This window comes from Dreissena polymorpha, chromosome 2 (assembly GCF_020536995.1).
Source record: "Dreissena polymorpha isolate Duluth1 chromosome 2, UMN_Dpol_1.0, whole genome shotgun sequence".
In the NCBI taxonomy this organism is placed as follows: Eukaryota; Metazoa; Mollusca; class Bivalvia; order Myida; family Dreissenidae; genus Dreissena; species Dreissena polymorpha.
In genome coordinates this window covers 144,705,177-144,719,106 of record NC_068356.1, presented here as the reverse complement: position 1 = coordinate 144,719,106, position 13,930 = coordinate 144,705,177, and the positions used below count along the sequence as shown (strand labels likewise).

The window sequence follows — 13,930 nt, the reverse complement described above, 5'->3', positions numbered from 1 at the left end:
TTTTCTTCAAGACTTTTCATTCATTTTTCTTCAAGCCATTCTGCATATACACGTAAAAACGTTTATTTCTCACAATCTTTAAGACCAAACTTTTACTGTTATTAAAATGTCTGTATAGTGTCGAGTGATGAAAACAATAGCAGTTGAAAATTGGAATGCGAGGTAGTCTGTTTAAAACTTTATATTTATATGACGTGTACGTTGAAAGCGCCATAAATAGGTCAATATACATATAAAAAGTTTACCGAAATCGGACCTCCGAATTTTTTTTTCAAGATGGCCGCCAAAACCTATTTGCATGTATTATCAAAACTCTGTAACTATCCACTCAAATTAGATGTTTTGGGTGTCTATACCCAGGTTTCGGGGACCAAAGAACACTTTAAGATCATCAGACATAGTTTAAGTTTATTATGAAACACATAAATCCAACATGGCCTCCAAAAATAGCCAACGCCACAATGAGGATCACAAGTCCATCACGCTTGACTCAAAGGGTGATGATTTTTATGTAAAACGTCATAGTTTTTGAGACAAAGACCACTTTGATTGAATTCTTGATATCACTTAGCAGTTGATTCATCATAAAATCCAATTTCTGATATTCAGCTGTCCACTATCACCTGATACACATTCTGTATCCTCGCCGATTAAGGTTGTGGGGCTATGGACGGGATCATTTCACTGTTGCTTAAACAATATCAACGTCTGCATCCGCCGGTGACACAAGGACAAACCATCCTCCTTTAGTCAGAGCTGTTCTGATCAGAGCAATCATGCCTGCTTTGTTTTTGTCACGAGAAAAGCGTCCTAATATTTGCATGATCAATCTGCTCTTTGTTGAAACTCATACTCGGATTCACGCTTTTGTCCTCGTCTCTGGTCTGTGATATCTTTGATATAAGGACCGTCTTCGTAAGCATCGAATACCGCTGTTGCTTGTCCGTGAAATCTGCATAATACTCGGCTATTGCGTTGTGTGTGTCGCCCTTTTTTCATGGTAAACGATGAAGCAAAGAGCCACCATTAAGCACATAACAATCTGATTCAGGAATACAGTTCAACACAGCCTCACTTGATACGTTTATAACTGGATCTCTCATTGACTGAATTATCTGAGGCTTGTCTGCTTTACGAAGTATGTTTTTGGCTTCAAAGAGGACAGGAGGATGGAGACTTAGTTCATACGACAATATGTCTTTAAGGGAAAGATCGCCAGACTTTGACACTACCAGGACACGCTGAAACAGAAGGGCAGGATAAATATCACGGCCTTTAGCATTCTTAACAGCGGAGCTATTCCTAAGATTTTGTTATCTGTCTTTTTTTTTTAATTTATAAATCAAAGGTCGACTTTCCTTTGATATCTCTTATGATCTTGTTCCCAACCTCCTGAAATGAATGAACATTAACATCTGATCCAGCCACTTTCCAATTGACAATGCTTTTCAATACGTCCAACCATCCAAACAAATAGTTCAGAGATAGAGGTCAATGATTGTGATTATTTAATTCTCCCCAAAACGTCTGACATATAAAATGAAACATTTGATATTGTGTTGCATTTGATGGTTCAGTTATCATTTCAGACTATATGATGGCATACGACATTTTTCACATATATTTTTGGTTACACATCATCGAAGCAATTATTTCTTAATTTTTTTAATGAAGCATATTTGTGTGAATTATTATGTATATTAAAATATTTTCAGTAATGTGTTTCACATAATTTGTATGATCATAATCCGTCTTTTGTCAGTCGGAAGTGTTAATTTGTATTACGTATTACCGTATTCCATTTTCATGGAAGTTTTACTTGCTGTTCAGCGTTAATTATACTACAGTGAACTATTTGTGAAGAAAAAACGTACGGCATTTATTGATGCCAATGATGAATGATGGGTTGAATGATGTAGGAATCCTACATTACAGATATTCACTCCGTTTTGCCTCCTTGTGTGAAGACGTTTTGTTTGCATCCTTCGAAAAAAGACAGATGCCGCCTAACAAGTTGTCGTTTGTAACATACCGTCAACACGCACATCACTGGTTGAAATATTGCTGAGGTACATAGTTCTAGTTTATAGCGGATGACATCGTGACCCTAAAATATCATCTTTCTAACAGCCATGTACTATAGTCGTCTTGCGATTGCTCACATTCGAACCTCATCACGTTGCACAACATTTTGTATAACACACTATCACAAACATTTGAAGCATGCACGGGTTATAGTATAACGCACGTGATCAGCAATGCCGTGCTATGTGGTATTGCGTAGTAGGTGTATATTGAAAAATAGGTCATCTAATATTACGGGCGAAATTAAACACGCAACGTTTTGATAATAAAACCCAGTCACACTCCTGTTGTATAGCTTTGAAGGAGTTGCATTACTAACACGAATCGAAAACGAGGCTGACGATGTGGAAGCAGGACTCGCCTAAAGAGACTTTATAATGGGTCGCGTAACTTACTTTATTGTAATACGAAGAGCCTTAACAATATTTATGTCATTTTTTTTTTCGAACTGTATTAACTTTAACAACAGCAAGATATGTTATATAATTGATTCAAATTTCTCCATAGTAATTATCTCGTGTCTAAGTTCCACATAGTATGCGAATTTCAAAGGGAATCCGGGACATTTAATAAAATAATTAAACAATGATATAAATTTCTGTTTATAACCACACTGTTGACGTTAACAGAGTTGAAGCGTCTACGTTATTTTTGTCGATATGATTAATTGCTTTGATACTGTTAATGTAAATGCTTTATATTTAAAATGTTTAAATGTGGATTTCAATGCAAAATGTTAAGAACTGTGCGAGATATCAAAATGTTAAGTACTGTGCGAGATATCAAAATGTTAAGTACTGTGCGAGATATCAAAATGTTAAGTACTGTGCGAGATATCAAAATGTTAAGTACTGTGCGAGATATCAAAATGTTAAGTCATGTGTAAAATAAGTATCTTCATTTTCAGAATACTTTAGCTATGCATGTTGGCTAACACCAAGGAGAAGTTATGTCTCCTTTGTTATTTCCTATCTTTTTAGAAGATCTTGAGTTGTTTTAAAAAATAATATTGATTCAGGTTTGCAACTTGATGATTTAATTGTATTACTTTTTGCAGACGACGTGGTCATTGAACTGAAAGTTAAATCTGATAAATATAATGTTTTTCTAAAAAGAAGCCGATTATTGCCAAATGAAAAATAGAACATACAATGGCCATCCTATAGAAACTGTAAATTAGGTGTTGTATTTAATTACGCAGGTAGTTTTAATTTAATCAAGAACATTTAATTGGCAAAGCTCTTGAAGCTATGGATACTTTGTTTTGTAAATATCAAGTTTTGGATTTATAGACACAAGTTCTTTGTCAACTATTTGATGCATGTGTTGGGTCTATTGTAAGTTATTCAGAATAAGTTTGGAGTTTAACGAAATCTAAGGGATAAGAAAGGATACATCTCAAGTTCTGTAAGAAGCTTTTAAGAGGTAAATAGAGGTAATACCTGTATTGCATGTGTTTTTGGTGAGTAAGGAAGATATCCTCTCTTTATACAGAGATACATACGAATCGTTCCCTATGATATGTTCATGATATTAATGTTAATTTTTTAAAAACCATTCCAAAATCCAGAATTATAGATTAATATAAACAAAGTTGGCACCGTACACTAGAAGATGGTTCAATGTTTGACTTTTATAGAACATTAAAGTCAAATCTTGAATATGAGTTTTACATAGAGTTACTTGCGAAAAAAAAGATTTTTTTTATGCCGATTAAGATTAGCGGTTCACCCACCCCCCTTCGTATACAGACTGGCAGATATGATGGAAACACTATTGTTAGACAAGAAAGATTGTCGGGCATCAGATCGAATTTGTTAAATCATACTATTTAATTTACCAACTGTTCACACTCTGTACTTCAATATACGTTTGTTTTGTATATATTTATGTTTGTTTTGACATTTGTTTTTGTGCGTATACATGTTGACATATATCAATACCAAACACATTTTGCGTTAACGATGTTAATTGTGTAAGTTAAATAAATTCTGTCTGTCTGTGTGTCTGTCTGTGTGTCTGTCTGTGTGTCTGTCTGTGTGTCTGTCTGTGTGTCTGTCTGTGTGTCTGTGTGTCTGTCTCTCTGTCTTTCTGTCTGTCTGTCTGTCTGTCTGTCTGTCTGTCCGTCCGTCCGTCCGTCGGCTTGAGCGCCCGCCCGCCCGTGCGTCCGTACCGCCCGCCCGCCCGCCCGTGCGTCCGTCCCGCCCGCCCGCCCGTGCGTCCATCCGTCTTATTAAGAGTCGTTTAAAGCTATAAACGTTTTGAATTAAAACGGATTCTTTATCATTTGTAAATGTGTATTGGATGAGTGAGAGGCAGTATGAGCCTTTCTAGTGAATTCTAGTTTCAAGACATAGCTACTATGGCGTTATTTAAATCAATCTGAAAAACTGTTATCGGAAGGCATTCCCATGTTGCAGACATAGTATGACTTTTAAGTTCTTATAATCATGTAACATATTGCATTTCTCTGCGTGGTAATCTTTAATCATTATATGGAAACGAACCTAGTCTACCTACCGGTAGTTCATTGATTATCTCATCGTAAGAAGCTCATTTAAAATGTACTTTATTTGTACTTGATATGTTAAAACGAATATTGAAAACATATTGTTTTGATTGTTTATCACAATTAAACAGTGAAACTTTCAACATACCAAACTATAACCATAATTTTAACTATTACTATTACTACATGTAAAATATAATTATAATTGAGATCCAATTGAATACAATACTGGAAGGATGAATACAGTTGACATTGACATATTGACATTGATCTACACTCCATATCATCTTCATATCAATAAACAAGGATTTACTTCAAACATATGAGCTCTGATTGCTGCCTAAATAACGTCATTAAACCGATGTGTTATGGCATATTCTTACTCGTCTGCATATAATTTGCAAGTATTTTTCTTGAGTATGTGTCCATTCTTTACTGATAGGTCGTAGGCTATTTTGATGAAACTGACACTGATCAATTACTGTAAAATGGTTCATGATATTTAAATACATATCAATAAATATTCAATATTCAAAGCAAAAAAGTGCTAGTAATATCCATTACATATGCACAAAGTGACTTTTAAAGGAACCTTTTCACAGACTTTGGCATGTAATGAAGTTTGTCATTAAATGCTTTATATTGACAGATGTAAACATGGGATGTAGAGGGCTCAATTTAAAAAACAAGAATTAAATTAAAAAAAGAAAAAAAGTAGCCCTCAACTGATCTCGAACCACTGACCTCTGGAGTAAAAGTCTATTGTTAAGACCACTCGGCCATCTTTGCTCATACAATGAGCGGTGTATTTTATACTATATATCAGCAATCTTCGTAGTATCACAAAATATAACGACAACAACAGACCTCTCCAAATTATTTAATCGTTTAGCGTTGCAATGCTTTATAATTTTCAGGTTTTTAAGTCGTCAAAGTATGCATAAAATGGATATTTTAGAGCATGCTTAATGTTCAGTATTACTGTTTCCTCACATATATCATAACTACAACGAAAATCTGAAATATTTTTTTAAAAAAATTGTCATTTTACCAAAACGTGAAAATGCCCCTTTAAGCTTTAAGCATCATCAGACGAGGAACATAATTACAGCGCGAGATCCTTTATTTATGACAAGGAGTCATGCCAAATAGTCACACTAGAAACAAATAAATTATACAAGACATAGCGAATATTATATAATGTTGCTGTTTAAATGTGGCGTATAGCACGAGTTGACTATGCAACGCAATTTCCACGCAGAGTTGTCGTTCCTTGCTCTCAATACAATCTCTGCCATCACAAGAAACTCCGACCATATTTGGTAGGATTTTATTTTATTGGTTTAAGTATAATATTATGAAAAGATGTATCATTTTCTTTTACATTTTGGAAAAAGTATATAAGTTTGGGTCCATAATAAAAAATACCTAAATTAAAAAAGAGTAAAAATAACAACGGTGAAATTATTGAACCACGTTGCTAGGCTATCATCACGTGGTTGTTTTTTTCTTTTTCATATCACATGGCACACATTTTTTCTAACGTGCATTCAGCTTAGATGGCTCTTTAAGAAAATGCATTGTTTAGGTTAAAGGGAGGTTAATTTGTATATTTTGACATAAACCTAAGTCTATATCGTACTTTGAAGGTTTGTGTTTGAATTGCTTGTGCTCGTAATTAGACGGCACAAACGCATTACGGTCCCAGTCATTTCGATCGAAATCCACGGCGCATCAATTGTTATCCAACATGGCGCTATAATTTTTTTCTGAGCTCAATAACTACGTATAATTGAGAAAATAGTACGGGTATAAACGATCATAAAAGTAACTTATATGAAACAAGAATAATTTTTTAATTTCGTTTGCTTTCAACTCCGCAAGCGCTCGTGAAGATCTTTATTTTCTTTTTTAACTGAGGGCATAATTTACGGTATTACCTCGAAAGCAAACTTATGTCCGCTGATGTTTTCTATAAAATAATATTTTTTGCATTTGCAGAATAACTAAATGACACAACCCCCTAATACAGTATTATATGGTGTGAAAAAGTCCATAAAAATCATCCGGAATATCGCGTAAATCTATATGCAATCTATAGGCAAAGAAGCCATTTTGGTGTTAGCTTGTCTAGGTTTGCTAACCGCTAAGCCACGTGATAAAGTGGGCGGAGCGATCACCGTCCAGGCGAGATGTCAATTTATTGTATATATGAGCCGCATTTTGCGAAAATAGGCCTTCGTGTAGCTCCAGATATACCTTGGCGTCCGTATACTCTTTTTATGAGTGATAGAAGTGCTGGTAGTTATACAATCAGGCAAATACAGTTGAAGTAAGTTGTGCCTACAGACAAAAATATTATTCCTGCAATTTAGCTCGAGTAAAATTTTCTGACAGTTTAGCTATTATAATTAAGCCTATATCCTGTGATGTGGCTAATATAGTGTTAAATCGCTTAGAGGCGCGTTTTTAACTACACGTTCGACGCATTATTAATTATTCTTAAAATAGCAAATTATATATATATTGATAGGAGTAATTAAGGGTGTCATTTGTACAACTTCTACTTTTAAATTTTTGTCAGAATGTCCGCTAGTAAATAAGAATAGGGTTTGACATTTTAAATATCACGACAGTGTTATTGTTTAACATATCATGACGACGGTATTGTTCGGCGTTCATATCTGGTTTAAATGACAATATTCTGTATGTATTATAATAATACATGACATTTCTAATCCATGTTCAGCATGGTGGCTTGTTATAACAGTGAGTATATACAATCGTTAAAGGAGCTTTCAGTCCGCGTGAGAGGCATTTTAGTAACTATAGAAACAGAGTAACGACCAACACGATATATCTAGCAGACGATGACCATTCAAGTCCTATCAGCCCGAAAGTATTGGTTTAAAACGGTAACATACGTACATTCAACTTTAAAGGTAATATATTCAAACATAGGTTTGTAAAAAAACAACGTGTTAAACAAAAAAGCATATTTTTAAACATATTAAAACATGTGTAAACGTTGTTTTTAAGGTCGTTTGGCTTAAAATGTACGTTCTACCAAATCTTATGCAACATGAATCAAATTAAAAGATCGCGTGCATCAGAGAGATTTGCTCTGTTACGAAACGTTATCGACGCCTTCTTCTACCTGCATTAAACATCATGCTAATCTGGGACGACACTAATCACACACTTTACGCACTTGCATTTTACTTTCTTTTCACAGAGCATGGCTACTTGGTATTTATAGATCTTTGTATGTAGGGCATATTGAGTTTCATACGCATGTCAGATTTCTTAACATTATCACTGCCTCTGACACCTACTATCTTGATTGGTTTGTCTTAACATGTAAACATTTAGGAAATTGCATACATAGTATTTAATTACAAAAAATTGTGTATAGCATCGAGAAGTGTATGTAAAATGTTTTAGCTCGACATGAACATCAGTCACGAATAAACAAAATGTCCATACATAATAGGATCACTATATGGACACATATCTGAATATTACACAATCTACATCTGCTTGGTTTGTGATTAAGTTCTATTCATGCGTGGTGTAAAGAACATCACTAGCTTCCCGATACATAAAATATTCTTTAAAAAAACAGTCCACGTAATTGTTTTTATTGTTTTGCTATTCTGCTGAAGCTCATTTAATATTCTGTTATCTCGCCATTCTGATAATTTCACATATGCCTTTCTTTTATACCTAATGATAAAATATGACACTTCTGCAGAGAAATAACAGCAGTGAAAATAAACCAATTGTTATGTTCAACGGTGAAAATAACAAATTTTCGGAACTACTTTTTCTTTTTTAACATTTTATAAACTAATTAAACATTTATTTTTTATGATCACGAGTGAATTAAAATCGATATTCCATCGAATCCAACAATTTTTTCTTTTTTTTTTCAGCGAAGGGAAACAGCTGTTAATTATTTTCTCGAAAAAGGGGCATAACAGAAACAGAAAATGTGTTCATGTCAGTGTAATATCGTTTGTTATTTTACTCGTGATAATAGAACAATAAATATTTCTTCTCGTGGCTGCGTCACTCGTGAACATATATTTTCTATGATAGCTCGTGAAATAACAAACGATCTAACACTGACATGAACAAATATCCCCGTTATCGTTCATAATATCACCACAGCAATTTATAGATATATTAAACTTTGTAGGTCAAGAATACACAACGGTATTCCTTCTTAACGTTCAAAGTCATAACATTAATCTGAGATATTTATTCTAATTTACATAATTATTTATAAGTTTCAAAACCGATGTAATATTTGAACCAACAAGACTTTCTAATTAATACAGCATGAACTTTTTGTTAACTTTAAAACGTATTTAAACAAATACTGCTGTAAACAATTCGTGCTTATGGAGTTACTATTTAAAGCGGAAGTTATTGACTTTTCTTTCGAAAACAGCTGGTTCCGATTTAGCTTAAAAACACTCGAGCGATCACTTGTGAAATGGAATTCTTGCGTTCGTATATAAACAATACCAACAATACATGTACAAATTGAACTCATGTTATAGTAGTTTTACGCAGTTTAACCCATTTATGCCTAGCGTCTAGAAAAAAAGGCCTTGGCAAACAGCGTAGATCCAGATGAGACGCCGCATGATGCGGCGTCTCATTCGAGTCTGCGCTGTTTGCTTAAAGGAATTTCTGTAAGAAATATTCATATAGAAATAAATATACTTGACATCCCTAATTTTGGAAATAAATTGATCCAATTAAGAAGGATGAGAGAGTCCACTAGGTATAAATGGGTTAAATCGGAACATTAATCCGTTCAGTAGAGGTCATACTGGCAGCAAGTTCAGCCGTATTGTTATATTAAATATAGGAACAAGACATTCAGCATTTTATATTGCGACACAAGTAATATTAATATAATGCGTGATAATTAACTCTTCTCGAAACAACAAGTATTGTCATTTTATCATTGGACTATCGAAAAATAAAGTGACAAATTGAATATTAATAATACACTTATTTTAAAAATTATCGTGGAAAAGCGTAACACAAACATTACAAATAATTTACTGATAGCGGAATTCAATAATAATTATTTTATCATAACGCAGCTTTGGTAGTTGTAGGCCTACATGAGATATTGCTTCGTGATCGAATCATTGATGACAGTTGGACCATACAAGAGAATTAAACACAATAATGTACGTATATAATAACCAATTGCATAACTAATGGATTGCATAATTAACAACTAATTTTCATTCGGCTAGTGTCTGATTCGACGTTACGGGGGTAGCTCGCTTGCTAATCTTCGTTTACTTTGTTTAAAACGTGAAATCACTTATGGAAAAATATACAAAACAAATTATATACGCTTCTTAACAAATCAATGACCATTTGTGATAGAAGTTATGAAAGGAGCTTTTTACATGTACACTGCATTAGCGTTACTCTATCTATCTATATATACTTCTAACTCCCCTTTCAGGTATTATCGACAGGTCGATTTGCCATGCTACAGATGCAAATTATGCAAATGCAAATTTTTGTGGATTTCGATCACGTGATGATGATTTGGGGGCTGTCGACGGTATATCAAATGACCCTCTTTTATTATTAATGACGGCCTATTTTGCATAACTCATTAATAATTATGACATCAATGATGTACCATGTTCCATCATACTCTTCCAGTCCTTTACAGACTTAAGCCATTACGCCTAGTGGACTCTTCCATTCTTCTAAATTGGATCAATTTATTTCCAAAATTAGTGATGTCTAGTATATTTATTTCTATATTTAGAATATTTCTTTTAGAAATTCCTTTAATCAAACAGCGCAGACCCTGTTGCGACGCCGCATCATGCGGCGTCTCATCTGGGTCTACGCTGTTTGCCGAGGCCTTTTTTTCTTGACGCTAGGCATAAATGGGTCAAATACGTAACATTTGTGACCAGCATCAACAACAACGTCAATAATATCACGTAGACACGTAAACTAACACTGGTATTGCTTTTGTTGTGTTGTCAAGTTGCAGAGTAATTTCTTAGAAGAAATGTTTGTTAGCACTTTTATCACATTTAATTATCGAACTCGAATAACAGACGGAAATCGAATGTTGTTCAGCTATATTGTGAAATTTTGCCCTTAAAAAAGAGTGTTGTTTTGTAGTTTCTGTATGATTCCCCTCTTCATTTCCGCTTTTTCGTAATAGTTTTTTAAAAGTTATTTTATGTGAATCCACATCTGAATACAGGTCCGACAATCCATTTCATGTTTAAAATATAAGTTGCAAATACGTTTTTATGTTTATTAATGTATTACGTATGTCTTGTTTATAGTTTGTAATATCTCACTGAAGATGTGATTTCCGATAAATCACACATCGAAATATGTAATATGTTCATACGCATATTTGTTAAATACATACACTCGTGTAATGGTTCATATTTAAATCCTTCATTGTTTTTACAGATCTTCTTTCCTATGATTATATGCTCTAGTTTTGTGAAATACGTTGGTATTTGTTACATGAACAAGTATTTATTTTATGTATATCTGTACTCGTATACTATTAGAAAAAAAGAAAATTGATAAGTCCATGCTGTTTAACATTTACACGCATGCATTGTCGGAGATGTTTGCAAAGCTGTCAACTTGAAGTCATGTATAATAGATCCAAATTTAGTTCACATTTATGAAAGTCTACCCATAATTGGAACTATAGGCAGAAAATATTATTATAAATGTTTAGATTACCTACCGGGCGTATATTTTTACCTGTATGAATCAATTGCTTTACATTTACAATTATTTTCAAACAATAAAAAAAGATACAAATAAGCTGGAAATTAACTTAGTTTCAGAACGGATATAATTATAAAACCTCACAGTTCAATGAAAATGATCTACAGTGCATCAGAATGTGCATAAATTAGCTGTAATAGTGAGCTTTTAAGTTCATAAATGAACTGCACGCATGTCATATCTCGACATCTTTGTACAGCACCATGTCATATCATTTTTTCATCAACATGTTGAATGTAAATTTGAATTTTTCCACCAATACGATTTTTTTTAAGAAACCCTGGCGGATATGTTACTCGGGGACATTAGTTAATATAATTGTAGGTGCAAAAATTTGTTCACTGGCATATCTTTAAAGAAATTTGTAAATAAAGTGCTAAATATGGGACAGATCCTCTGCATCGTCGACTTTAAATAGCCATATTTCAATATATCCTGAATATTAATAACCAGGATTTTTCTAACAAACATGGTAATACCTCCTTTACATACACCAAAATATATTTTAATTAAAAAATGCCTTTAAACAATTATAGAACTGGATTTATTTACCCTACCGAAATTCATCGAAATCTATCGGCAACTTCTCCTAGCACATCCAACTTCTCACAGCATATCGGGTTTCCGGGGTTGTCTTTGCAAATGTTTTATTTGTAAAGTGCATGGCGTTTACGTTTCAACAGTTGTTATTATTTATAATAACTTGATAGGTTCAATTTAAAACCTAAATGTGGATACCAAATTCATCCATGTTTAAAAGTAATACATTACAAACCATATGAACTAAACAAGATGTTTTTTTTGTATTTGTACAGGAACACAAAGAGCAATAGTGACACGTTAAACACTAGAAAGGCGCACCACATATTCAGAGCAAACCTGGTTAACCCATTTAAGCCTAGTGGACTCTCCCATCCTTCTAAAATGGATCAATTTGTTTCCAAAATTATGGATTACTAGCATAATTGTTTCTATATTTAGAACATTTCTAAAGGAATAAAGTACAGTAACTATACTAATTGTTATTATTATTATTATTATTATACTACTACTACTACTACTACTTCTACTACTACTACTACTACTACTACTACTACTACTACTACTACTACTACTACTACTACTACTACTACTACTACTACTACTAATAATATTATTATTATAAGTATTATTATTATTATTATTATTATTATTATTTTTATTATTATAAAATACAGTTATAGTTTTGATAATAAGAAAGTAATTAAGAAACTCTGTGACATTTTAAACGAACTTCTGGGAAAAGGAAACGTTATTTCTATTTGAAAAGTTCACAGAAAAAGACGTCACGAAATATCTATTTATTTCATTATAGCTGCTTACGAAATTATAGGAAAACGAGGCGCGTATGCATTACATAGAGGGTATTTGTTGGATTCGAAGGAATATCGAATTTAATTCACGAGTGATCATAGAAAATACATTACAATAGATATGCAATTATATGTACAATGAACTGAAAGACAACAAAAAGATACATGTATTCAATGTTTATTCCCAAAATCTAAAAGTAGAAATTCTAAAATAATGACCAAAAATATATTTGTGTAGTAAAATGTGAAACAAAAGTAATATGACAGCTAGGAAGAATATAACGGCACACAATTAATATTCTATTTGCAATGAAGACATTTTAAACATAACTAACAAAGAATTGCAAATTGAACAGTCAACAGTACTAAGTGCATATTTTCTGTAAATAAATATATGGTTATTACAAGTCATGTATTTTCTAAATATGTGATACTAGAAATTCTATGATAATATGCCAAACACTGACACAGTTAAGTGCGCTATAGTCAACATGACAGATCTATAAATATATTTCTTCAACAAAAAATATTGTTGGTTGCGTGCCAAATATATCCACTGGGAGATTTACACGCTGGCGGTTTAACAAACATTTATTAAAAAAGTACAAAATGGCAATTTAAAACAAATTTGAAGAAACTCCTAAATTTGATTATAAGATAGTTTCGATCGATTTTTTGAATAGAGGCGAAGATAACCCAATTTTTTACGTAAAATAAGACTGTATATACCCGCCCCGGTATAAAACACACGATGCATCGTTTCCGTATTTCGTGTTAAACATATCACCCATTAAAAGCTTGGGGCAATAATTCTAAGCAATCTGTCGAAAGATAAAAAGCCACTCGTTTTCCGTCCAAAAGGTTACCAAAAATCGACGGCCGTCCGGATGTACGTCTACGTCACCTTGCTCCGATCGAAGTAAATGACTTCACCACGTGATCCATCGGCGTTCAGGCGGAAAATGCTGTGCGATGCATCGCAACAGACCAGTATGCAGCCACTTCCGTCTATAGCCGACCCTCTGGGAAACTGCATTCGTTTGTGCTGAAACCGCAACATTTCTTTCAAGAAGTTTCCGGACCATCTGCAACCGACGAAGAAGTTACCGTCACCGAAATACACCTTGTCATGACGACCGTCTGTCATGAGCAGTCCGCCTCGATC

At 33.5% G+C, this 13,930-nt stretch overlaps 1 protein-coding gene across 1 annotated transcript in view; it reads right to left on the bottom strand.

Moving 5' to 3' along the window:
• LOC127870153 (uncharacterized) overlaps positions 1 to 13,930 on the bottom strand; it is a 36,360-nt gene that overhangs the window by 5,846 nt on the left and 16,584 nt on the right. Inside the window, exons 3-4 of the mRNA XM_052412809.1 lie at positions 13,670 to 13,785; positions 1,076 to 1,241 (exon numbers count right to left, since the gene is read on the bottom strand). Of these exons, the coding sequence (XP_052268769.1) occupies positions 1,076 to 1,241; positions 13,670 to 13,785 (282 nt within the window). The remainder of the gene's footprint in view (positions 1 to 1,075; positions 1,242 to 13,669; positions 13,786 to 13,930) is intronic.